This window comes from Pelodiscus sinensis, chromosome 11 (genome assembly GCF_052426305.1).
Source record: "Pelodiscus sinensis isolate ZL-2025 chromosome 11, ASM5242630v1, whole genome shotgun sequence".
Taxonomy (NCBI): Eukaryota; Metazoa; Chordata; order Testudines; family Trionychidae; genus Pelodiscus; species Pelodiscus sinensis.
Window position 1 is genome coordinate 52,063,182 of NC_143062.1, and position 24,443 is coordinate 52,087,624.

General features: G+C 69.6%; 2 protein-coding genes across 3 annotated transcripts; one reads left to right on the forward strand and one right to left on the reverse strand.

Annotated features, from left to right (window-relative positions):
* Positions 1–4,913: 4,913 nt before the first annotated feature.
* Positions 4,914–7,851, forward strand: NDUFAF3 (NADH:ubiquinone oxidoreductase complex assembly factor 3). The gene is made up of 5 exons (XM_075938394.2): positions 4,914–5,067; positions 5,626–5,818; positions 6,535–6,601; positions 7,247–7,347; positions 7,692–7,851. Exons 1-5 carry the CDS (start codon positions 4,988–4,990, stop codon positions 7,791–7,793), a joined length of 543 nt encoding a protein of 180 aa, XP_075794509.2. The 5' UTR covers positions 4,914–4,987; the 3' UTR covers positions 7,794–7,851.
* A 290-nt stretch (positions 7,852–8,141) lies between these two features.
* On the reverse strand, positions 8,142–22,970 carry IMPDH2 (inosine monophosphate dehydrogenase 2). 2 transcript variants are annotated; one of them, XM_075938392.2, is made up of 15 exons: positions 22,809–22,970; positions 21,985–22,033; positions 20,967–21,068; positions 20,391–20,465; positions 19,381–19,587; positions 14,869–14,956; positions 14,136–14,335; positions 13,087–13,177; positions 12,235–12,330; positions 10,903–10,974; positions 9,292–9,435; positions 8,814–8,958; positions 8,589–8,732; positions 8,429–8,512; positions 8,142–8,324 (listed from the first exon to the last, which is right to left on the reverse strand). In XM_075938392.2, exons 1-15 carry the CDS (start codon positions 22,904–22,906, stop codon positions 8,303–8,305), a joined length of 1,617 nt encoding a protein of 538 aa, XP_075794507.1. In that variant the 5' UTR covers positions 22,907–22,970; the 3' UTR covers positions 8,142–8,302. The 2 variants fall into 2 exon arrangements, with proteins under 2 accessions (XP_075794507.1, XP_075794508.1); XM_075938393.2 differs by lacking the exon at positions 10,903–10,974 and having other exon boundaries at positions 22,809–22,969.
* Positions 22,971–24,443: the final 1,473 nt, after the last annotated feature.

Here is a 24,443-nt window from a genome sequence, read left to right on the forward strand (position 1 = left end):
CGGGGCTCAGCGCCAGCTCCTGCGGCCGGCCCCCTCCCCAGCCGCCCCCCCGGGGCTCAGCGCCAGCTCCTGCGGCCGGTCCCCTCCCCAGCCGCCCCCCCGGGGCTCAGCGCCAGCTCCTGCGGCCGGTCCCCTCCCCAGCCGCCCCCCCGGGGCTCAGCGCCAGCTCCTGCGGCCGGCCCCCTCCCCAGCTGCCCCCCCCCGGGGCTCAGCGCCAGCTCCTGCGGCCGGTCCCCTCCCCAGCTGCCCCCCCGGGGCTCAGCGCCAGCTCCTGCCGCCGGCCCCCTCCCCAGCTGCCCCCCCGGGGCTCAGCGCCAGCTCCTGCCGCCGGCCCCCTCCCCAGCCGCCCCCCCGGGGCTCAGCGCCAGCTCCTGCGGCCGGCCCCCTCCCCAGCCGCCCCCCCCGGGGCTCAGCGCCAGCTCCTGCGGCCGGCCCCCTCCCCAGCTGCCCCCCCGGGGCTCAGCGCCAGCTCCTGCGGCCGGTCCCCTCCCCAGCCGCCCCCCCGGGGCTCAGCGCCAGCTCCTGCGGCCGGTCCCCTCCCCAGCCGCCCCCCCGGGGCTCAGCGCCAGCTCCTGCGGCCGGTCCCCTCCCCAGCTGCCCCCCCAGGGCTCAGCGCCAGCTCCTGCGGCCGGCCCCCTCCCCAGCTGCCCCCCCAGGGCTCAGCGCCAGCTCCTGCGGCCGGCCCCCTCCCCTCATGGACTGCACCAGCTGCCACTCACCAGGCGGCAGCGAGCAGCGACCCTGAGGCCAAAGATGCTGCCTGCCACAGAGAAGCTTTTCCCTTCCAGAACTGCTGCTTCTCTGCACCCCCTGCGCCTGCCCCCTGCGCCCCACAGCCCCGCCCCTGGGGAGATTGACAGGCCTGGCCGGGCTCCCCTTGCCCTGCATGGGGCCACTGGCTGCTGTAAGGCTTCAAACCAGGATCTGAGGCCGTCGGGGTCAGGGCAGTGCCCCTCAGGCCCATCCCCCAGCCCTGGGGCCCCGGTCCAGAGGGGGGACAAGGCTGTGGGGCCTGCACGGTGCAGAGGGTCAGGCTGGGCCACAAAGCCAGTGCAGGACAGGGACAGCGCCACTGCCAAAGCCTGAGCCCCAGGGGCGGAGGAAGCCTTGTGCTTAGGGCCCCGAAGGCTGCCCCCTTCACAACACAGCCCCTCGGGGCTCCGCTTCCTGCCTTCCCCACTGGGCACGGACAGGGGGGCCCTGGAGCTCCAGCCCCCTGGTGCCGCGCTCTCTGGGCAGGGGGCGCGGCGGCTCCAGCCCGGGGGAGCAGCCACGAGGTGCCGGAGCCGCCCCCGGCTAGAATAACACCAGCTGGCAGGGAGGGGGCGAAGCCACCGCCTGGCTGGCAGCGACGGGCTGGGAAACCTGAGCCCCACGCCCAAGCGGATTAGCTGCTGCCGTGCTGCAGAGCCCTGGCCCCGGCTCACAGGTGTTTGGCAGCGTCTGCCCCCGCGTCACCCACGGCCGCGATCCTGCCTGCAGCCTCGCCAAGCCCCCTTGGGCCCCCGGGATCCCCTTTGTCCCCAGGCAGCGCCCCCCAGGCCCATCCCACAGCCCTGGAGCTCCGGCGCCTGCAGGCCCGCCAGTCCCGCGCGATGGGGCTGCACCGAGGGCGCCGGCCCGCGGGGCCCAAGGTGCTTCCTGCCGTGGGCGAGGCGCAGCATGGACACCCGCTGGGCAGCCAGACCCACCCGCAGCCCCACCAAAGCCAGCGCGCTTAGCCACGCGGCACCCTGCCTGCCTCGCCCGCCCCCTCGGGTGCACACGGCTCGGGCTGCGTGACTGGCGGGCGGAGCGCCCTGCCCCCTCCAGGGCAGCGCTAGGGAAGCTTTTCCTGGGGCTGGGCAGCGGCTTTGTGGGGCGCGGTGCCGGAGGGAGAGCAGGGAGCAGCCGTGCCTGCCCTGCCAGCCCCCGTGTCCCGGGAGTGGCGCATGCGCAGCCTGTGCTTGGGGGCTGACTGCCTGGGCAGCCTGGGCTCTCCTAGCGCCTGGCCCGGCTGGGAAGCCCTCGTGGGCCCGTGGCTCAGCTCCCAGCCCTGCGTCACCCAGTCCGCAGCCGTCCTGGGCCTGCCCCTCCCCCACGGGGGGCTGCGGGCGGGGGCTGCCCGGCTCTCCAGGGCACGGGCATGGGGCGCCCCCAGCTTGGAGGCGAGCAGGCGCCATCTGCCAGCACCGCCCCAGGCGGGCCCAGCGGCTCCCTGGCCAGTAATTGACACGTGAGGAAAGCCCCTTGGCCCCCAGGGGCTGCCAGGGCCTGCGGCAGGGCGAGGGACGCGAGTGAAATCGACCAGCTCCCCTCCTCGGGCTGGGGGGGCGGCGCCAAGCCCCACGACCACAGCGACCCTCGTCCCCACCAGCTGCCTGGGAAGCGCCGCAGCCCGCACCGCCATGCCCTGCACAAGACGGGCCTGGGGAAATGGAGCTGACCCAAGCAGGGGAGGGGGGACAGAGCAGTGGGGCACAGGCAGGGTTGGGGCAAGCTGGGGGCAGGCTGGCAAAGGGCAGTGGGGCTATGGGGCAGGCTGGCACAGAGCAGTGGGGCTATGGGGCAGGCTGGCACAGGGCAATGGGGCTATGGGGCAGGCTGGCACAGTGCAGTGAGACTATGGGGCAGGCTGGCAGAGCAGTGGGGCTATGGGGCAGGCTGGCACAGGGCAGTGGAGTTATGGGGCAAGCTGGCACAGGGCAGTGGGGCTGTGCGGCAGCCTGGCACAGAGCAGTGGGACTATGGGGCAGGCTGGCACAGGGCAGTGGGGCTATGGGGCAGGTTGGTACAGGGCGGTGGGGCTGTGGGGCAGGCTGGCACAGGGCAGTGGGGCTATGGGGCAGGCTGGCTTAGGGCAGTGGGGCTATGGGGCAGGCACAGGGCAGTGGGGCGATGGGGCAGGCTGGCTTAGGGCAATGGGACTATGGGGCTGGCTGGCACAGGGCAGTGGGGCTATGGGGCAGGCTGGCTTAGGGCAGTGGGGCTATGGGGCTGGCTGGCACAGGGCAGTGGGGCTATGGGGCAGGCTGGCTTAGGGCAGTGGGGCTATGGGGCAGGCACAGGGCGGTGGGGCTATGGGGCAGGCTGGCACAGGGCGGTGGGGCTATGGGGCAGGCTGGCACAGGGCAGTGGGGCTATGGGGCAGGCTGGCTTAGGGCAGTGGGGCTATGGGGCAGGCACAGGGCGGTGGGGCTATGGGGCAGGCTGGCACAGGGCAGTGGGGCTATGGGGCAGGCTGGCTTAGGGCAGTGGGGCTATGGGGCAGGCTGGCACAGGGCAGTGGGGCTATGGGGCAGGCTGGCTTAGGGCAGTGGGGCTATGGGGCAGGCACAGGGCGGTGGGGCTATGGGGCAGGCTGGCACAGGGCAGTGGGGCTATGGGGCAGGCTGGCTTAGGGCAGTGGGGCTATGGGGCAGGCTGGCACAGAGCAGTGGGGCTATGGGGCAGGCTGGCTTAGGGCAGTGGGGCTATGGGGCAGGCTGGCACAGAGCAGTGGGGCTATGGGGCAGGCTGGCTTAGGGCAGTGGGGCTATGGGGCAGGCACAGGGCGGTGGGGCTATGGGGCAGGCTGGCACAGAGCAGTGGGGCTATGGGGCAGGCTGGCTTAGGGCAGTGGGGCTATGGGGCAGGCTGGCACAGAGCAGTGGGGCTATGGGGCAGGCTGGCTTAGGGCAGTGGGGCTATGGGGCAGGCACAGGGCGGTGGGGCTATGGGGCAGGCTGGCACAGAGCAGTGGGGCTATGGGGCAGGCTGGCTTAGGGCAGTGGGGCTATGGGGCAGGCTGGCACAGAGCAGTGGGGCTATGGGGCAGGCTGGCTTAGGGCAGTGGGGCTATGGGGCAGGCACAGGGCGGTGGGGCTATGGGGCAGGCTGGCACAGAGCAGTGGGGCTATGGGGCAGGCTGGCTTAGGGCAGTGGGGCTATGGGGCAGGCTGGCACAGAGCAGTGGGGCTATGGGGCAGGCTGGCTTAGGGCAGTGGGGCTATGGGGCAGGCACAGGGCGGTGGGGCTATGGGGCAGGCTGGCACAGAGCAGTGGGGCTATGGGGCAGGCTGGCTTAGGGCAGTGGGGCTATGGGGCAGGCTGGCACAGAGCAGTGGGGCTATGGGGCAGGCTGGCTTAGGGCAGTGGGGCTATGGGGCAGGCACAGGGCGGTGGGGCTATGGGGCAGGCTGGCACAGAGCAGTGGGGCTATGGGGCAGGCTGGCTTAGGGCAGTGGGGCTATGGGGCAGGCTGGCACAGAGCAGTGGGGCTATGGGGCAGGCTGGCTTAGGGCAGTGGGGCTATGGGGCAGGCTGGCACAGGGCAGTGGGGCTATGGGGCAGGCTGGCACAGAGCAGTGGGGCTATGGGGCAGGCACAGGGCAGTGGGGCTATGGGGCAGGCTGGCACAGGGCAGTGGGGCTATGGGGCAGGCACAGGGCGGTGGGGCTATGGGGCAGGCTGGCACAGGGCAGTGGGGCTATGGGGCAGGCTGGCACAGGGCAGTGGGGCTATGGGGCAGGCTGGCACAGAGCAGTGGGGCTATGGGGCAGGCACAGGGCAGTGGGGCTATGGGGCAGGCTGGCACAGGGCAGTGGGGCTATGGGGCAGGCACAGGGCGGTGGGGCTATGGGGCAGGCTGGCACAGGGCAGTGGGGCTATGGGGCAGGCTGGCACAGGGCAGTGGGGCTATGGGGCAGGCACAGGGCGGTAGGGCTATGGGGCAGGCTGGCACAGGGCAGTGGGGCTATGGGGCAGGCACAGGGCGGTGGGGCTATGGGGCAGGCTGGCACAGGGCAGTGGGGCTATGGGGCAGGCACAGGGCGGGGGGGCGATGGGGGTTTGGGGGGCGCTTGGCAGGACCTGGCCCAGGCAGGGGGGGTCCGGGGTGGGCGGGGCGGGGCGCTCTGAGCTGCGGTCTCCCGACACGAAGGCCCCGCCCCCTCCCCGGCGCGGGGGCGGGGCCTGGGCCTGTCGATCTTCGGGCGGGGGGCGGGGTCTGTTCGTGCGCGCTCCCGCCATGCTGCCGGCCGCGGGCAGGACACTGGGCCGCTCGGCCCCTCGGAGGGCGCTGCTCCCCCCCCGCCCCGCCGCGCCCGGGTGAGTCCCCCCGCCCCGCCCCTTCGGCCCCCCCTCTCCCTCGCCCCCTTCGGCCCCCCCCTTTCCCCCCTCGCCCCGCCCCCTTCCTCCCCCGCCCCGCCCCCTTCGGCCCCCCCCCTCCCCCCTCGCCCCGCCCCCTTCGGCCCCCCCTCCTCCCCCGCCCCCTTCGGCCCCCCCCCCCGGCCCCCCCCCTCGGCCCCCCCCCTCCGCCCCCCCCCTCCTCCCCCTCCGCCCCCTTCGGCCCCCCCCCTTTCCCCCCTCGCCCCGCCCCCTCGGCCCCCCCTCCTCCGCCCCGCCCCCCCCCCCCCCCGCCCCGCCCCCTCGGCCCCCCTCCCTCCGCCCCGCCCGCCCCCCCCCGGGTGAGTCCCCCCTTGCCCCGCCCCCTTCGGCCCCCCCCGCCCCTTCGGCCCCCTCCCCCCCTTTCCCCCCTCGCCCCGCCCCCTCAGCCCCCCCCCCCCGCCCCCGCCCGCCCCGGTGAGCCCCCCCTCGCCCCGCCCCTTCGGCCCCCCCCGCTCCGGGTCCCCCCCCGCCCCCCCTCTCACGCGCCCCCCCCCGCAGGCCGCCCCGCCGCGCGCACCGGCTGAGCCCCGCGGACGACGAGCGCTACGAGCGGAGCCGCCTGACGCTGCTGCAGCGGGACGAGCCGGGCGCCGCCCTCGTGGAGAGCTACAGCGCGCGCGGCTTCTGCGTGGGGGGGGCCCGCCTGCTCGGGCCCTGCGCGCTGCTGCCGCGCGCCCTGCTCCAGTGGAACGTGAGTCCCCGCCCCACCCCCCCCCCCGGGACCCCTCCCGCCCCGCCCCCCGGGGACCCCCGCGAGCCGGGAACCCCCCCGCGCACCACGCCCCCCGGGGACCCCCGCACGCCACGCCCCCTCGAACCACACTCCCCCCTGGAATCCTCTGCGCCCCCCCCCCCCGGGGACTCCCCGCGCGCCACGCTCCCCTCTCCCCCCCCGCGACCCCCACATGCCACGCCCTCTCGCCCCCCCCCGGGAACCCCCGCAAGTCATGCTCCCCCCTGGAATCCCCCGCGTGCCACACCCCCCGGGGACCCCCCCCTCGCCCCCCCGGGACCTCCTGCGAGCCACGCTTCCCCTGGGGACCCCCCGCACCGCCCCCGGGCCACCCCTCCCGGGGACCCCGCGCACGCCACGCTCCCCTCGCCCCCCCTTCCGGGAACCCACCCACAGCCCACCTCCCCTGGGAACCCCCGCACACCACGCTCCCTGCACCACCACCCCCAGCCTTTTGCTCCTCGCCCCCCCCCCAGCCAGACCCACCCGTCCCCAAGACGGGCCCCTGGGCATGCCCCCTGAAGCGGCCTGCCCCTGTTGCGTCCAGGGCTTGGCCAGGCCCAGCCCAGCCCTCACACGTCTCCGAGGTGTGACCGCTGCCCCACACTCCTGGCCAGTGGGCAGGGGTGCAGCCCAGGCGCAAGGGGTCTCTGCTGGCCCTTCCTGTCTTGCAGGTTGGCTGCTACCAGGACATCACGCAGGACAGCCTGGTGCTGTTCCGGCTGCTGGAGCCCAGACTAGGTAGGTGGGAGCCGGGCACTGGGCCTTACGGCTGCTCCCCACAGAGCAAGCGATTGGGGGGTTGGAGCCGCTGCCATGAGGGGAGATGAATAAAACACGGACTTTCCAGCTGAGAAAGGGAATAAGGAAAAATTACTTGTTCCCAGAACATAAGACCTAGGGGTCACACCATGACATTAATCCATAGCAGCTTTAAAACCAACAGCAGGGAGTTGGCCTGTGGAACTCCTCGCCAGAGGATGTGAAGAGCAGGACTGTCACAGGGTTCAAAAGAGCACTAGAACCTTCCTGGTGGTTAGGCCCAGCAATGGCTCGTAGCCCATGTGCGATGGAGCAGGGATGATTGTTTTGTTCACGAGGCGGCTGGCGAGATGGACCTGTGATCAGACCCAGCCTGGCTGGTCTTGCGTTGAACTCTGCCTGCTGGGCAGTCACTGGTTGGTGTGCCAGGCCCCCAAGCGAGCTGGGCGCAGGTTCTGTGCTGCCTGTCCTTGGCTGAGCCGAAGCAGAACTTCCCCTCCCCTTCACATGGCCCCGAGGCGAGAGCCGGGGGCACTCAGGGACTTGTGCACGAGGCTGCTTGTGCTGTGGGGTGAAAATGTAGGGGGGGGGGTTCGCTCACTTGGACTTGTCTCTTGCTGCTAGAAATCCTGGTGCTGGGTGTGGGTGACAAGGTGCAGCGCCTGGACCCCGCTGTCCTGAAGTCCATGCGGGAGTGTGGGATCGCAGTGGAGGTGCAGGACACGGTACGGGGACCCCTCAGGGCTGCCAGGCCCAGTGGAGGTGGCCAAGGCGCCCTTCTAGTGCAGTGGGCCCCTCGAAATGCCCCAGTCCTCCCCCGGACTCTGCCCTGGCCCTTTCCTCCGCTGTGGCTGGGGGTGGGCCTGGCCCAGTGCTGAGGGTTTGGCTCTGCCCAGGTGTGGCACACCAGGGCCTTGCCGCGTGTGGCTCTCTGCCCCTGCAAATAGACCCTGGGCTAGCACTGGGTGGAAACAGCCTTGTCCTGTACCCTCCTTCCAGGAAGGCGGGGCCTGGGGCTCTGGTGGCTTCTGTTTCAATGGGCAACCAGGGACTTTGCCTTCTCTTTCAGCCTAATGCCTGTGCAACATTCAACTTCCTGAGAGGCGAGCACCGCATGGCCGCAGCTGCCCTCATCCCCCCGAGCTGGCCGCACCCTGCACAGGGAACATGAACTGTTACTAGGAAGGAGAAAATACTCCGAATAAACGTGGCCCTGGCCGTGCACAGCTGCCGCACGTGGCTTCTCGTGTGAATTCAGGCAGAGGAAAAACAGCCACGGGCAGGCTGTCTCCCCCAGCAGGGGCTCAGTCCCTTAGAGAGGGCAGCCCCCTGGCTTATTCTGCTGGGCCAGGGATGGGAAGGGTCACTCAGGCAGCGCAGTCTAGAGCAGTAGCTCCACCCCTTCGACCAGCGAACCTGACCAAAGCCATCCCTGCGCCCTTGGGAAGCGCGCAGCACACCGCGCCCAGCCGCACACTAGAGCGAGTTCTGGGAGCCGGGGATCCACGAGAAGCAGGGCCACAGTGTGGTGGGGCCCAGAAAAGGAGCCCCACCTTTTCCTTTATTGTAAAAGGGGCCAGCGCGCGGGCGGAGCAGCGGGGCTGCAGCAGGTGCACGCAGGACAGTGGCACTTCTGTGAAAGGAGCAGTTCCGGCGCCCGGCACGCAGCCAGGCCTTCCCTCAGAAGAGTCGCTTCTCGTACCTAGACAGACAGGAACGTTGGCTCAGCTCCGCAGGACTGGGACTTTAGCTGCTGTGCGTTGTCCCAGCCCCTCATCCCTGCCACCCGCCCGGCGAGGGACTCACGTGTGGAGGCCATGCACTCCGCCTTCCACCTGGGCGGATGTCGTCCTCTTTTCAAACTTCAGCTCCCCGGAGTACATCATGGCTCTGCAAGGGAAGCCTATCAGGGCACGGCCAGGGCAGACCAAAGCTTTGGCACACGCACACACGGGCAGTCCCTTACCTGACTTGGGTCAGGCTCTTGGCACCGATGTCCTGGCAGGAGTGCTGGATCCCAGCGATCAGGTAGGGGATGAACTTGTGGATTGAACCTTTGTCTTGCACCGCGCCCGAGACCCCCTGGGCCACTTTGATCTTGTCTGTCTCACTGCGGAGGATTAGAAGCGAGGGCCCATGAAGCGACCCGCAGCCTGGCAGGCTAGTGCACGGCGGGCACCGGGTCTCCTACCTGAAGTAGCGGGTCTGGCTGCCCAGGTTCTTGTCCATGGCATCCAGCGAGCCCATGCCCCGGTACTTCTTCAGCCGGATGCCGTCCGAGAAGAAGTACTCACCGGGGGCTTCCGTGGTTGCCGCCAGGAGCGAGCCCATCATCACTGCAGGCAGCAAGGTTGGCAAGAGCTGAGCGCTGGCAGGCCCAGGGGGAGGCTGCCTGAGCCTCTTCCCCAGTAGCAGGGTGTGGGGGGAGGAACGGCAGGAGCAGACAAGCTTAGGGAGAAGGGTTCGGCTGAGCCCTGACACTTGCTGGGTTTGCAGTTGGCCTTTGTGCCTCCAGCAAACAGCAAAAAGTCCCTGCCCCCAAGCACCCTCTCCCATGGATCTCGGCTCCCCGTGCACTGCCTGAGCGTGCAGTCAGGGAAGAGCTTGCTCGGGCTGAAATTCCAAGGGCCAGAGCAAGTCACCCCGAAAGGAGACCCCCTGCCCCTCACCTGTGGAGGCACCGAGTGCCAGGGCCTTGGCGATGTGCCCCACAGTCTGGATCCCTCCGTCGGCGATCACCGGGACCCCAAACCGCCGGGCGTATTCAGACACTTTGTACACGGCCGTGGCCTGGGGCCTGCCGCAGGCCAAGACTAGAGGCAGGGAGAGAGAGGACGAGTGGTCAAGCACTAGGTGCTGCAGCGGTGCCCATGGCCACAGGCCTGCGGAACCAAGCAGACCGGCCCCGGGGCCAGGGCCGTGCCGTGCCGGCCTGGCAGTGGTTACAGGACGAGCCGAGACCTGGTGAAACCCGGAGAGCAGCCGGTCCGTCCTTCACCGCCTGGAGTCCGGGCAGCCCCACCCAGTGAGTCCCCAGCGCAGCCTCTCGGCAGGAAGAGGCAGCCGAGCGCAGGACAATGCTTCTCTTTGAGGAGCCGCTGCCCACAGTGGTGCCGGAAACCCCAGCTCCCCGGCACAGCAGGGGCTCTTTCCAGTCCAGCCGTCCACGGCCTGATTTCGCAGGCTTTCCACTGCACAAAGGAACGCCCCCAGGGAGCCGCATCTGCTACGCGCCCCAGCCAGGTGCATGCAAAGTGCAGCAAACCCTTCGCCCACCACCTGGAGGCCCAGCCTCCAAGCGGTGATCACGAACATGCACGATTAGTAATTCGGGGCGAGGCCACGTTTGCTGCAGGGGGAGAGGCTGGCACCGGGGAGCAGCCACTCAGAGACGGAGCTTTGCCAGGAGCGAGGGTCTGTGCACGGTCACTTGGCACCACCACACGCGTCTTTCTCCCTCTGCTCCTAGTGCTCAGCACGGGAATTGCAGGCGGCCACGAAGACGGGCCTGCTGCTAGCGCGAGAAATGGTCTCGCTCGGTACTGCCGCACGGGCGCCATCTCCTCTGGGCAACTGGCCCCTGCCTCAGAGCAGTGCGCGACTGCTTGTCTGGCTAGAGGCCAGCCCTCTGGAAGTCCCCTCTGCACAGGGGACCCTGGCGTGACCGCATCCGGCTGCCCCAGGCTTCTGAAGCAGGGTTCACACGACACCCTTCCCCTGTAATCGGAGCAAGGCCGGCAAGGGGCTGCCCCCGGAAAGGCCTGTCATGCTAGTGGGTACGGCCCAGGGTCCGCACCAGACTCCTTCCCCTTCGGAGCGCAGAAGGGACAAAAGCCAAGATCAATCTGGTCCCCTGCTTGACCCTGGAGCATTGGCAAGTTGAGGGCCGGCCAGCCCCTGGGAGGGACAAGGGGCCAGCCTGGGCTGGGGGAGTCCCCGCTGAACTCGCGCTCCCGGGCGAGATGGAGCGACTCTGAAACCTGTCCCAGTGCCCAGAAGAGCAGATCCCAGGCCTAAGCACCTGCTGTGCCTTCCCGCTGGAGGCCGTCCCCAGCCCTGACTTCCAGGCACGCCCTCCAGCTGGGCTCAGTGTGGACGAGGCAGAGCCCTGCTTCAGAAGCCACGGCAGAGCCCCGCTGTTGGGCCACTACCAGTGTCCAAAGCCACAGAACCCCAAGTGCATCCACAACTCAATGTCAAACAAGCGGAGGGGCCAAGTGCAGCCAATCAGGGTCCTGCTTCAAGCCAGCCTGAGGTTGAGACCAGGGCAAGTGACTTACTATAGGTGCCCATGACAGAAGACGGGCACTTGGGGCTGTGGGACTTTAGCTCTGGAGGGACCTGTGGAGCAGCTGAACAAAAACAAACAGACAGTTTAGAAAGGTGGCAGAGCCAGGGGCCGAGCGGGGACGCTGCCAGGCCGAGCCGGGGGCGCGGCGCTGCCCGGGGGCGCTGCCAGGCCGAGCCGGGGGCGCGGCGCTGCCCGGGGGCGCTGCCAGGCCGAGCCGGGGGCGCGGCGCTGCCCGGGGGCGCTGCCAGGCCGAGCCGGGGGCGCGGCGCTGCCCGGGGGCGCTGCCAGGCCGAGCCGGGGGCGCGGCGCTGCCCGGGGGCGCTGCCAGGCCGAGCCGGGGGCGCGGCGCTGCCCGGGGACGCTGCCAGGCCGAGCCGGGGGCGCGGCGCTGCCCGGGGACGCTGCCAGGCCGAGCCGGGGGCGCGGCGCTGCCCGGGGACGCTGCCAGGCCTGGGCTGAGGAGGAGCCCGAGTAACCCAACCGGTGCTGAGCACCAGCAGCCCGAGGCGAACAAGGGCTGGACAGAGCCCCCCCACGGCCATGCTGCCAGAGCTCCAGAAACCATGCGGTGGCCCTGGCCGAGCGAGCCAAGAGGAGAGAAGAGCAGGAAGCCTCGTGCAGGCCCCGGGCCTGGCCCCTCCCAGAGGGGCTGGCGCAGCAGGGGAGCGCGTAGGTAAGGGCGGCTTTTCAGTACCAAATCCTCACACCACAGACACTCGTCTCCCCAGCCAAGCAGCGGGGGCTCCCTTAGCAGGCCGAGCAAGACCAGATCCGAGGTTCAGGGCGGTGCCACCGTTCCCCGGCGCCTGCATGCGGATGGCCGGGGCTACTTCCACTGGGCACTGCCCTGTTCCAGGCGAGGAAGCCCAAGAGGGGCCGGCGCCTCTGCCCGCTTGTTTCCTTGAAGTCTTGGAACCGCACTGCCAGCCTTCGCTCCAGGGCATGTCCAGCGGCCCAGGCTAGCGAGCGGGGCCCGGGAACAGCGCCCGCCTGCCCCTGCAGCAGCTCCGCTCCAGACCGCACGCCCAGGGCCATGCTGGGCAAACAGCCCCCAGCCTGGCCTTCGCGGGCAGAGAGGGGGTCACCTGGCCAGGGAGTCGCACCTACGGGGGGCACCACTGAGCACACCAGCTCTCCCGGGGACAGGCCTCTCCGGGACCCCAAGGGCCCGGCCCTTCTACCCAACAAGCAGGCGCTGCTCCTGGAAAGGCCCTGGCAGGGGGGACAAGCCTGCCCAGCTAACGCCCTGCCCCCTGGCCGTACAGACCCATCCCAGGCGTGCTGGCCCCACGCAGCTCCGGCCCAGCCTCACACTCTTTACCTTCCTGCGTGATGCAGATGGAGCCGCTGCCCATGCCGACCCGCAGAGCGTCCACCCCGGCGTCAATCAGATTCTTCGCCTGGGCGGCCGTCACCACTAAGCAAAGGGAAAGGTGGCTGAGCACGGCGTCTCCCTCCCCCGCCTGCGCGCCCTGCCACGGCTTCCTCCCGCAGCTGGCTGGCGGGAAAGGGGCTCCCTGCACAGGCACAGCCCCCCCGCGGGGCCCACGAAGAGCCCTTGGGGAAGCAGGCCGCCGGTGTCTGCGCGCAATCCTGCCAGCGAGCGCTTCCCTCCTGTGAGAGCACCTGTCGGCACCGCCCGAGGGACCCTGCCGGGGGGGGAGAAGTCTCCAAACCTGGCTCATGGCTGAGGGTGATCCCGCTCCTTGCACTGGCTGCTGAGCCACAGCTGTTCCGGGACCCCTCCCGGTTACCCGCAGCCCCGCCCCACGCCGCGGGCGGATGTGGAGGCGGCAGGGTGGGTGCGCAGCGGATCCGTGACCATAGCAGCGGTACACGCTTGCCGAAACAAGGGCCCTTTAACGTCCCTCCAAGGGCTGGAGGCCGAGCCGTGTCCCTCGTGCGCAGGAGTCTCCGGGCCGGCCGGGCGTCGACACAGCGGGTAACAAGGTGAGGGAGGGAGCCGGTTCGTGGATGTTCCCATGTCTTTCCCACTGGGCAGGGCCTCGGAGCCAGGCTCCGGACACTCAGAGCGCAGGGAGGGGAGGGTCGGTGCGGGCGGGGCCTGCACACGGACAGGCCGTTCCCCGCCAGGCCCCAGCCCCGCAGGGCGCGCCCACGCCACCGCGCTCGCCCCGCAACGGAAGCGCAGCCAGCCGAGCGCCCGCATTACCGTTGCCACCAATGACCTGCAGAGCCGGGTGCTTCTCCTTGACGTACTTGATCATGTTGATCTGGAAAATGGAATTGCCCTGCGAGGAATCCTAGAGGAGAACACACAGCGGGTCAGCCCGGCTAGCGCCCAAGGGTCTGACTCCCACCGCCGGGCCGCCACGAGACACAGAGCAGGCCCTCGAACGCGGGGCCCGGCGGGGCGGGTGGGAGAGGAGCCGCACCTGGCAGAGAATTACTGGACTAGCGACGGGCCCCCTTTCCCGGCCTAGGCGTGAGGAGCTGTCGGCTGTTCGGGGGACTCCCGGGGCGTCTTCACAGCAGCCTCGGCCCCACGTGCAACATGCGAGCCGCGCCCACCCTACGGCTCTCGCCCGCGCTGCCCACCCTGCCGCCGCCAGGGGGCGCTCACCTCCCACACAAGCGGGGCCCCCCAGGAGTGCGGCGCAGCGTTCTCCCTTCAGCCCAACTGCCCCGCCCCGGGGTTCAGCGGGCCGAGGTGCCACGCTGGCGGGTGGACTCCCCAGCTGTGCGGAGCCAGAGGGAAGCGTCGCCCAGGCCTGGCAGCGAGCACCCCGGGGCTAGAGAGCTCAGCACAGAGCAGTGGCATCAGCTGTCGCTGGCCAGGGGATGGCGGCTACTGAAATCGGAAGTGGTGGGGGCGGAGCGGTGGGCCCCGCCCCAAAGAGGCAAGAGCAGCACAAGGTTACTGCAGGAGAGGCTGCAGTACCGCCCCCCACTGCCCCACGTTAACCCATTCAAAGAGGGGAGGGGGGCGCTCAGACTAACCCATGGTACCAGGAGCTGTGGCCAAGCCAGGCTGATTTCACAGCAGGAGCCCAGCACGCCCAACGTCAGTCCAAGGTCAGCTGAGACCAGGGCACTTACCCCTGAGCCTGAGCGCAGGGCAGCGCGCGGCGCCCCTGCCTGGGCATTCGGAGCGGGGTCTGCTCCTGCCCCCGGGCCAGCCCGTGCCGAAGCTCCGCTCTAAGAGCCACCCCAACCGAACGTCTCGGGGCGAGCCGAGCCCAAGCCAGGCCTGGCGCTCACCAAGACGACGACGTCCACCCCCGACTGCACCAGAAGGTCCAGACGGTACTTGTCGTCCTCGTGGGTCCCGATCGCCGCGCCGCAGAGCAGCTGCTTCTTAGCGTCTTTGGATGCCAGCGGGTAATCCCGGTTCTTCTTCAGATCCGTGCGGGCGATTATAGCCACCAGCTCATCCTGCGCGTTGACAATCGGCAGCTTGCCTGGCAGTGAAGAGAAAGTCTCTGCAGAGCCCCGGCAGCCGGGCAGCGAAAGGACCCGCTCACGCTGCGCGCCAGGTCCTCGCCCTGCTGCCAGAACGACAAGCCGGCCTCGGCGGGTACGATGCTGAGCATCCTGCAGAGCCGCCTCTGCCACAAAACCCTGCACAGACCCAAGCCGCCAACGCTCGGAACTGCAGACAGGATCCACGGCTGCAGCCAAGCGTGCGCTTGGCATCTGCAGCTTCCCGGCACGCTGGCCGGCAGGAATCCCGGAGCTCTCCAGAGGGAGGTGACAGTCTGACTCCGGTCCTCACGCTCATTCGGGGCTCCAGGACATGCCTGTCCAAACTACCCCCCCCCCGTGGGAGAGCTGCAAGGCACCCCAGGGGACGCCTGGCATCACAGTCTTAGTGCAGGGAAAACCACTGGTATTAAGAACCCAGCGTAGGGTGTGGAGTGCGCACTTACAGGCACCCACACGCCCGGGGCTCACACCCCAACCTTCCCCGCCCCCGCACAGCTATGCCCGTTACCTTTTTTGCTCCTCTGCAGAATTTCATTTGCTTCCTTTAACGTTACCCCTGCAGGGGCCACGACCAGATCCTCCCGCCTGGTCATAATCTGAGCGAAGAGCGAGAGTCCCAGGTGAGCGAGTGCCGGCCCACAGGACCCACGGCGGGAACCCAAGCCAGTGGCCACCGGGTCCCACTACCCTCCACCCAGGGAACGCATGGGGGACCCTGCAGGGCCTGCCCCCAGACATGCACAGGCCACCCCAAGCCACCTGGGGCGCAGCACAGAGCTGTCTTCCCCTACTGCAGGGGGGCCAGAGAGGCCTGCCCGACGGACACCCTCCCATTGGGATTTCAGCAGCAGACTCCTCTTCCAGCCACTGTCCAAGAACTCCTGCCAGGCCAGGGACCTAGCTCCAGCACAGCCCAGCGCTCCCTTCCTCGGGGCCGGGCCGGGTCTGACCCGCACACGGAGCCTGGGCCGGCTTTCGCACAGCGCTCCCTTCCTCGGGGCCAGGCCGGGTCTGACCCGCGCACGGCGCCTGGGCCGGCTTTCGCACAGCGCTCCCTTCCTCGGGGCCGGGCCGGGTCTGACCCGCACACGGAGCCTGGGCCGGCTTTCACACAGCGCTCCCTTCCTCGGGGCCAGGCCGGGTCTGACCCGCACACGGCGCCTGGGCCGGCTTTCACACAGCGCTCCCTTCCTCGGGGCCGGGCCGGGTCTGACCCGCGCACGGCGCCTGGGCCGGCTTTCGCACAGCGCTCCCTTCCTCGGGGCCGGGCCGGGTCTGACCCGCGCACGGCGCCTGGGCCGGCTTTCACACAGCGCTCCCTTCCTCGGGGCCAGGCCGGGTCTGACCCGCGCACGGCGCCTGGGCCGGCTTTCGCACAGCGCTCCCTTCCTCGGGGCCGGGCCGGGTCTGACCCGCACACGGAGCCTGGGCCGGCTTTCGCACAGCGCTCCCTTCCTCGGGGCCGGGCCGGGTCTGACTCGCGCACGGCGCCTGGGCCGGCTTTCGCACAGCGCTCCCTTCCTCGGGGCCGGGCCGGGTCTGACCCGCACACGGAGCCTGGGCCGGCTTTCGCACAGCGCTCCCTTCCTCGGGGCCGGGCCGGGTCTGACCCGCACACGGAGCCTGGGCCGGCTTTCGCACAGCGCTCCCTTCCTCGGGGCCAGGCCGGGTCTGACTCGCGCACGGCGCCTGGGCCGGCTTTCGCACAGTGCTCCCTTCCTCGGGGCCGGGCCGGGTCTGACCCGCGCACAGAGCCTGGGCCGGCTTTCGCACAGCGCTCCCTTCCTCGGGGCCGGGCCGGGTCTGACCCGCACACGGAGCCTGGGCCGGCTTTCACACAGCGCTCCCTTCCTCGGGGCCGGGCCGGGTCTGACCCGCGCACAGAGCCTGGGCCGGCTTTCGCACAGTGCTCCCTTCCTCGGGGCCGGGCCGGGTCTGACCCGCGCACAGAGCCTGGGCCGGCTTTCGCACAGCGCTCCCTTCCTCGGGGCCGGGCCGGGTCTGACCCGCACACGGAGCCTGGGCCGGCTTTCGCACAGCGCTCCCTTCCTCGGGGCCGGGTCTGAGCCGCGCACAGAGCCTGGGCCGGCTTTCGCACAGCGCTCCCTTCCTCGGGGCCGGGTCTGAGCCGCGCACGGCGCCTGGGCCGGCTTTCGCACAGCACTCCCTTCCTCGGGGCCGGGCCGGGTCTGACTCGCACACGGCGCCTGGGCCGGCTTTCGCACAGCGCTCCCTTCCTCGGGGCCGGGCCGGGTCTGACCCGTGCACGGCGCCTGGGCCGGCTTTCGCACAGCGCTCCCTTCCTCGGGGCCGGGCCGGGTCTGACTCGCGCACGGCGCCTGGGCCGGCTTTCGCACAGCGCTCCCTTCCTCGGGGCCGGGCCGGGTCTGACTCGCGCACGGCGCCTGGGCCGGCTTTCGCACAGCGCTCCCTTCCTCGGGGCCGGGCCGGGTCTGACCCGCGCACGGAGCCTGGGCCGGCTTTCGCACAGCGCTCCCTTCCTCGGGGCCGGGTCTGACCCTCGCACGGCGCCTGGGCCGGCTTTCACACAGCGCTCCCTTCCTCGGGGCCGGGTCTGACCCGCGCACGGAGCCTGGGCCGGCTTTCACACAGCGCTCCCTTCCTCGGGGCCGGGTCTGACCCGCGCACGGAGCCTGGGCCGGCTTTCGCACAGCGCTCCCTTCCTCGGGGCCGGGTCTGACCCGCGCACGGAGCCTGGGCCGGCTTTCGCACAGCGCTCCCTTCCTCGGGGCCGGGTCTGACCCGCGCACGGAGCCTGGGCCGGCTTTCGCACAGCGCTCCCTTCCTCGGGGCCGGGTCTGACCCGCGCACGGAGCCTGGGCCGGCTTTCGCACAGCGCTCCCTTCCTCGGGGCCGGGTCTGACTCGCACACGGAGCCTGGGCCGGCTTTCGCACAGCGCTCCCTTCCTCGGGGCCGGGCCGGGTCTGACCCGCACACGGAGCCTGGGCCGGCTTTCGCACAGCGCTCCCTTCCTCGGGGCCGGGCCGGGTCTGACCCGCGCACGGCGCCTGGGCCGGCTTTCGCACAGCGCTCCCTTCCTCGGGGCCGGGCCAGGTCTGACCCGCGCACGGAGCCTGGGCCGGCTTTCGCACAGCGCTCCCTTCCTCGGGGCCGGGCCGGGTCTGACCCGCGCACGGAGCCTGGGCCGGCTTTCGCACAGCGCTCCCTTCCTCGGGGCCGGGTCTGACCCGCGCACGGCGCCTGGGCCGGCTTTCGCACAGCGCTCCCTTCCTCGGGGCCGGGCCGGGTCTGACCCGCACACGGAGCCTGGGCCGGCTTTCGCACAGCGCTCCCTTCCTCGGGGCCGGGTCTGACCCGCGCACGGAGCCTGGGCCGGCTTTCGCACAGCGCTCCCTTCCTCGGGGCCGGGCCGGGTCTGACCCGCGCACGGAGCCTGGGCCGGCTTTCGCACAGCGCTCCCTTCCTCGGGGCCGGGCCAGGTCTGACTCGCGCACGGCGCCTGGGCCGGCTTTCGCACAGCGCTCCCTTCCTCGGGGCCGGGCCGGGTCTGACCCGCGCACGGAGCCTGGGCCGGCTTTCGCACAGCGCTCCCTTCCTCGGGGCCGGGCCGGGTCTGACCCGCGCACGGAGCCTGGCCGCTTTCTGTTTATATCCCGCTGCCCGGGCCACCGAATTTCCAGGCGCAGGATCCTACCGAAATGGCTCCGGTCACGGCGCTAACCCAGCAAGGGCTGGGGCCGCAAGCCCTTTAAATAGCCGCAGCAACCCTGGGCAATGCGGTAGCCACAGGCCGGGAGCCCTTTCCTGGGCTTTTAATTCCAAGTCTCTGGCCCTGACAGCTCAGGGGGAGACTAGTCCCCTGCCCCGCCCCTTCCACCTCAGACTGCGGCCAGCCCAGCACCATGTCCCACAATGCATTAAGTGCCCCCCCGGCACATTATGGGGACTCTGCTCGGGAGCGTCTGACGCTGCAGAAGGGCAAGGGTGGGAGAAGAGTCTCCCCTAATTCACGCTGCCAAGCCAGCCCAGTGTGCATCTGTACAGGGCTCAGCATCCCGAGTTCAGCAGAGAAACAGCTCAGCCCAGGAGCGAGGGGCTGGCTTGCACCAAGGGGCGAGCCAGCAGAGCAGCGAGCGACGTGACAGCTGGATCACAAGTGGAACGAGAACCAGGCCAAAGACCCGGGAAACCAACTCTTGCCTTGTTGCGCAGACAGGAGGCAGCGTTTCAAAGAAGAGCAACAGGAAAAAGGCCTCCAGTTCCACCCCACTGGGGGGAGCGGCCAGAGACCAGCAGGGCGCTAGCTGGCCCTCTGAGGCCGGTCCCGAAACGCCTCTGTGGCGAGCCAGAGGAGACTGGAACGGCGCTGGGGCAGGCGTGCCGGGCCAAGGGGGCTCTATCTTTAGCTCATGCTGACCTCGTCAGGAAGGCAGAGCTGGCCGAGAGGTGCTGACAGCTCCCCCCTGCTGGCATCCGCAGCCAGCTCAGCCCCAGGACAACGACGCGAGTGCCGGCTGACGGGAGGGAGCAGCAGGGAGACGAGGGCTCCGGGAGAAGGGCAGTGTGTAAGGAGACCTGGGCAAGTGCGGCCACTGGGCCACTAGCTGCACTACCCAAGTCCCCGGCAGAGCCAGAGCCAGGAGCCAAACGGCACGAGCCAATCAGTGGGTCTGGCTTGTACTGGGGTGTCAGACCGTAGCCCTCGAAGCAGGGAACAGACGCCTGAGCCTACTGGCTACCCAAACGGCTCCACGCTGCCCCCAGGAGCCCCTGCGAGGAGACGGGGAACCACGCAAGTGAACCGAATGACACGCACTGTAACGGCCCCAGTCCCTGCCCCACAGAAGGGCACTACGGCTCTGGCCACAGGGGAATTCTTTCCACTCGTGCCCCTTCCAAGTCAACGACGCACCAGAAAGAGCAGGTTCAGCCTGGAGTCCGACAGAGCCAGGCCCCGGCCCCCGCTCACACACTGCGCCGCGTGCACAGCACTTCCTGCCCAACTCCCCCCCGCAGAGCGCGGGCCGCCCCACAAACCTCGCTGAGGGGCGAGTCCTGCTCCTCCTCCTTCAGGAAGTCAATGTCTCGGGAGGAGATGATCCCCACCAGCTTACTCCCCATCTTGCCGGTGTCTGTGATCGGGATGCCGCAGAATCCGTGGCGGGCCTTGGCTTCCAACACGTCTCGCACGCTGTCCTTGGGGCTCAGCACCACGGGGTCGGTGATGAACCCCTGCTCGTATTTCTGAAACAAAGCACATTTAGAGCAAACCACATGGTGCCGGCTGTCGGCCGACGGGCAGAGCGCCGGGAAGGCCTGTCGCTGCCCCACACCGGCAGGACGATCCCTGGGGCACAGTAGCAAGGATGCAGCACTGGACAAGTCACACCCCTTTCTGCCCCTCTATGGGGCACTGAGCCTTTAAAACAGCAGGCGGGGTTCTCACGCCAGCATCCCGGCCGAGAGCCCCCACACTCAGCGAGCAGCGGTTGCGAGTAGGGATGTAACAGGCATCGATGAACTGATAAGCAAAGCTTATAGGTTAATGCTACAGACCACACACTTCCCCCAGCACTAGGCTGCTGGCCATCCTGCTATCTCAGCCCTGGCCTGCGCCGGGTCCGGGACCTGCCCCGCTGCGGCTCAGCATTTAAGAGGCGACAGGCAGTTGGTCCACGAAGGGACCTGCCCCTCACATACCAGCTCCATCTGGCACCCTGCGCTCTATCAGAGGCAGCAGTGTGCAGCGGCGGGGGGGCTCCGTGGGAGTGGGGCTGGAGCACACGGGCTGCAGGCCCCGCCGCTGGGGACTCGTCGAGTAACCGTAAGAATCCATGAGGTTACTCGACTATTCAAGGAACCGAGATTTAACACCCCCAGCTGCGAGGTCCTGCACGCCGGAACGGACCAGCGCCACTGCTCTAGGAGACTACAATGCCTGCCACCCTCCTCTGCTGAAGCCTCGCTCATGGTCTCTCAAGCCGGAGCCAGAGGCCTTTGGACGTGGTCGGTGCAGCTCCCCGATTCCAGCTTCGGCCAGTCTTTACCTTAACTTTCCGTACTTCATTGGCCTGGAATTCCGGTGTGCAGTTATGATGGATGAATCCAATCCCACCTGTGAGCTGTGAACACAGAGGCAGCAACAAGAGAGGCCCTTAAATGTATTTAGTGAATCCAACAAGCAGGTAGAGAAAACAGACTGCACCGCTGGTGGGGATTGTGTACGCGGAGGACAGAGTCCGTTCCAGGAATTTCTTACCCAAAGATACAATTTCCCCCTCCCCAGAGCCTTGGCTGCGTACGAGACACCAGCCTGACCCACACGCCCGTTTTAAGCTGATTTAACATCAGGTGTTGCTGCATGTTACAAACTGTCTGTTTGGCCTGAGAATTCAGAAGCCTCCGGCAGGCGAGAGGCTATGCTGGTAGGAGAGCTCGTTGCTAACTCAGAGAGATTAGACGCAAGGCCAGCTGCAGCGGTTCTGAAAACCAGCAAGTGGTAATACCGACGCCCATGCAAGGGGTTAACGCAGACGGCGTCATGGGTCTTGGGAACCCGCATCGACAGGTTCGGCTGACGGCAGCCACATCCCCCCTTCGACGGGGCTGACCCGTGGCCTCACCGCCATTGCAATGGCCATGCTGGCCTCCGTCACTGTGTCCATGGGAGAGGAGACCAAGGGCGTCTTCAAGGTTATCTTTTTGGTCAAAGCTGAAGTCAGGTCCTAAAAAGAAGAGGTTGGTTGCGGTAGCATGCACGCTCACCCCAAAGCAGCTCTACCCAGGCCTGCCAACCCCAGGAAACCAGCACGGATTTCTGCTATTTGCCCACACCCCGCTGCTTTCCAGCAAAGCGCTTTTCTTAGTTCCCAGGATCTTCTAGCAACGTGGGCAGGAATTTAGCTCCCAGGCCAGGCAGGAGCTAACGAACAGAAAGATCGCTCTCTCCCCCTGCAACGTATCTAACGGGGCACCATGAAGAGGGAGACAAACTGTTCTCCTTGGCCTCTGAGGGAGGAACAAGAAACAGTGGGCTCAGGTTGGACATTAGGGAAAACTTCCTGCCTGTCAGGTGGTCAAATACTGGGATAAATTGCCGGGGGTTGTGGAATCTCCATCACTGGAGATCTTTAAGAGCAGGCTGGACAGACACCTGCCAGGGATGCTCTAGATCAGGGCTACTCAACTTTGGAAGCCCTGGGGGCCACAATGATACACTCAGCACATGCCGAGGACCGAGACTTAAGTGCGGTTGCATATACATGCAAATATATGCAAATAGCTTCTTTCACACTGGCGGGCATGAATACAAAGATTAAGGCAAGACGGCACAACCACTGGCCCCATTGAAGTCAGTTCTGCTGATATTAATACAAGCTACATTGACCCAATTCCACCCCGTGACAATGACAGTCCAGGGACTTAACGACTAAAACACGTATCAACCCAAACTGCACCACAGCCCCAATCGCGCCGTGGGCCGCCCTGATCTGCACGGTGCCTGGCCCTGCCGTGAGGGTGGGGACTGGACGCCAGGCGACGCCAGGCCCAGTGCCCTGCGATTCTGTGTCTGGCCCCGCGGCAGACAGAGCAGCCTGCGAGCAAGGAGCTGGCCCAGCCAGCGGAGCAGCCCCCACTCACCACCTGGTCTGCGGTGAAGTCGATGTAGCCGGGAAGAATGAGAAAGTCGCTGCAGGAGGGGCAGAGAGAACATGACAAATGGGCCCCAGAGCAGCAACCATCCAGTGGCGGGGGCAGGCTAGTCACAGCAACCCCCTCCGCCCCAGGCCCAGCCTGCAGAGCCTGGCCAGCCCCGGCGCCCCACGAGTCCCCCAGCTCAGCCCCCCCCCACCTCCTCCCTGTCCCCAGCTGGCCCCCTAATCTCCCCCCCAGGACCCCTTGCCCGCCGGCCCGCCCCCCCAACCTCCCTTCCGGGCCTCCCGTCCCCCGCCCGCTCTCCCCCAATCCACCTCCAGATAGGGCGGACCCCAACTCCCCGTCTCCAGCCCCCCCCACACCCCCCTGCCCCTCCCGTCTCCAGCCCCCCCCCCACCCCCCCTGCCCCTCCCGTCTCCAGCCCGCCCCCCCCACTCCCCCGCCCCTCCCGTCTCCAGCCCGCCCCCCCCACTCCCCCCCGCCCCTCCCGTCTCCAGCCGCCCCCCCACTCCCCCCCGCCGCCCCCCCTCCCGCCCCTCTCCCAGCCGCCCCCCCACTCCCCCCTGCCCCTCCCGTCTCCAGCCGCCCCCCCACTCCCCCCGCCCCTCCCGTCTCCAGCCCCCCCCCACTCCCCCCTGCCCCTCCCCTCCAGCCCCCCCCCGCCCCTCCCGTCTCCAGCCCCCCCCCCTCCCCCCTGCCCCTCCCTCCAGCCGCCCCCCCACCCCCCCTGCCCCTCCCGCCCAGCCCCCCCCCACTCCCCCCTGCCCCTCCCGTCTCCAGCCCCCCCCCCCCACTCCCCCCCGCCGCACTTGTAGGTGAGCCCGTCCCCGCAGTGCAGCAGCTGCTGCGCCGTGAGCCCGTCGTCGGGCACGTAGCCGGTGCCGCCGCTGATGAGATAATCGGCCATGGCGCCTCCGCTGCGACCGCGCGCCGCGTGCTCCCGGCCCCGCCCCCCCCCCCCGCTACGGGGGCCGAGCGCGGACACGGGCCGCCAAGGGGGCGGGGCCGTGCCAGCCGCGGGGAGGGGGGGGAGAGGGGAGGAACAGAGCAGGCCCGCGGGGGGGGGGGGGGGAGGGGAGGAACAGAGCAGGCCCGCGGGGGGGGGGAGGAGAGGGGAGGAGGGGGGGGGGGGGGGGGGGAGGGGGGGAGAGGGGAGGAACAGAGCAGGCCCGCAGGGGGGGGGGGGGGGGGAGGGGAGGGGAGGGGAGGAACAGAGCAGGCCCGCGGGGGGGGGGGGGGGAGGAGAGGGGAGAGGGGAGGAACAGAGCAGGCCCGCGGGGGGGGGGAGGAGGGGGAGGAGAGCAGGGCGGGGGGGGGGAGAGGGGAGGAACAGAGCAGGCCCGCGGGGGGGGGGGGAGGGGGGGAGAGGGGAGGAACAGAGCAGGCCCGCGGGGGGGGGAGGGGAGGAGAGCAGGGAGGGGGGGAGGGGAGGAACAGAGCAGGCCCGCGGGGGGGGGGAGGAGAGGGGAGGAACAGAGCAGGCCCGCGGGGGGGGGGGGAGGGGAGAGGGGAGGAACAGAGCAGGCCCGCGGGGGGGGAGGGGAGGGGGAGAGGGGAGGAACAGAGCAGGCCCGCGGGGGGGGGGGGGGGAGGAGAGGGGAGAGGGGAGGAACAGAGCAGGCCCGCGGGGGGGGGGGGGGGGGGGGAGGGAGAGGGGAGGAACAGAGCAGGCCCGCGGGGGGGGGGGGGGGGGAGGGGAGAGGGGAGGAACAGAGCAGGCCCGCGGGGGGGGGGGGGAGGAGAGGGGAGGAACAGAGCAGGCCCGCGGGGGGGGGGGGGAGGAGAGGGGAGGAACAGAGCAGGCCCGCGGGGGGGGGAGGGGAGGGGGAGAGGAGGAACGGAGCAGGCCCGCGGGGGGGGGGAGGGGAGGGGGGGGGGAGGAACGGAGCAGGCCCGCGGGGGGGGGAGGGGAGGGGGGAGGAACAGAGCAGGCCCGCGGGGGGGAGGGGAGGGGAGAGGAACGGAGCAGGCCCGCGGGGGGGGAGGGGAGAGGAGAAACGGAGCAGGCCCGCGGGGGGGGGGAGGGGAGGAACAGAGCAGGCCCACAGGGGGGAGGAACGGAGCAGCGCACAGACCTGCCCCCCCGCAGGAGCTGGCACCGGGCACAGACCGGCCCCCATGCGCACAGCGGGACCCTAGGCCAGCAGCATTCCGGGGAGCTTCTCCGGCCTCACGCAGTTCGGGCGGGGCGGCCGATTGCACGTGGGGCAGCCCGGGGGGCCCGCCGCTGCCTCTTCCCAGCGTCTGGTCCCGTAGGCGGGGAGCACGGGGTGGAGGTGCGGAACTCACTGCCGCTGGCAGCCCTGGCCAGCCCAAGAGGCTCCTAGCGCTGCTCGCTCACGCCAGGGACAGTAACCCCACATCCTGACTTAACCCCTCACTGGAGACTATTCCGTCTTACCCCTTCCTCGAGCGGGCGCTCACTGGAGGAGGCTGCAGCCTTA

Coding starts and splice junctions, on each gene's coding strand:
- NDUFAF3 (XM_075938394.2), top strand. CDS start 4,988: ATGCTGCCGGCCGCGGGCAGGACACTGGGCCGCTCGGCCCCTCGGAGG. Junction 5,819..6,534: donor GCGCCCTGCTCCAGTGGAAC/GTGAGTCCCCGC, acceptor CCTGTCTTGCAG/GTTGGCTGCTACCAGGACAT. Junction 6,602..7,246: donor GCTGCTGGAGCCCAGACTAG/GTAGGTGGGAGC, acceptor TCTTGCTGCTAG/AAATCCTGGTGCTGGGTGTG.
- IMPDH2 (XM_075938392.2), bottom strand. CDS start 22,906: ATGGCCGATTATCTCATCAGCGGCGGCACCGGCTACGTGCCCGACGAC. Junction 22,034..22,808: donor GGGGACGGGCTCACCTACAA/GTGCGGCGGGGG, acceptor CCCCTCCTGCAG/CGACTTTCTCATTCTTCCCG. Junction 13,178..14,135: donor GGGTGGACGTCGTCGTCTTG/GTGAGCGCCAGG, acceptor GTTCTCCTCTAG/GATTCCTCGCAGGGCAATTC.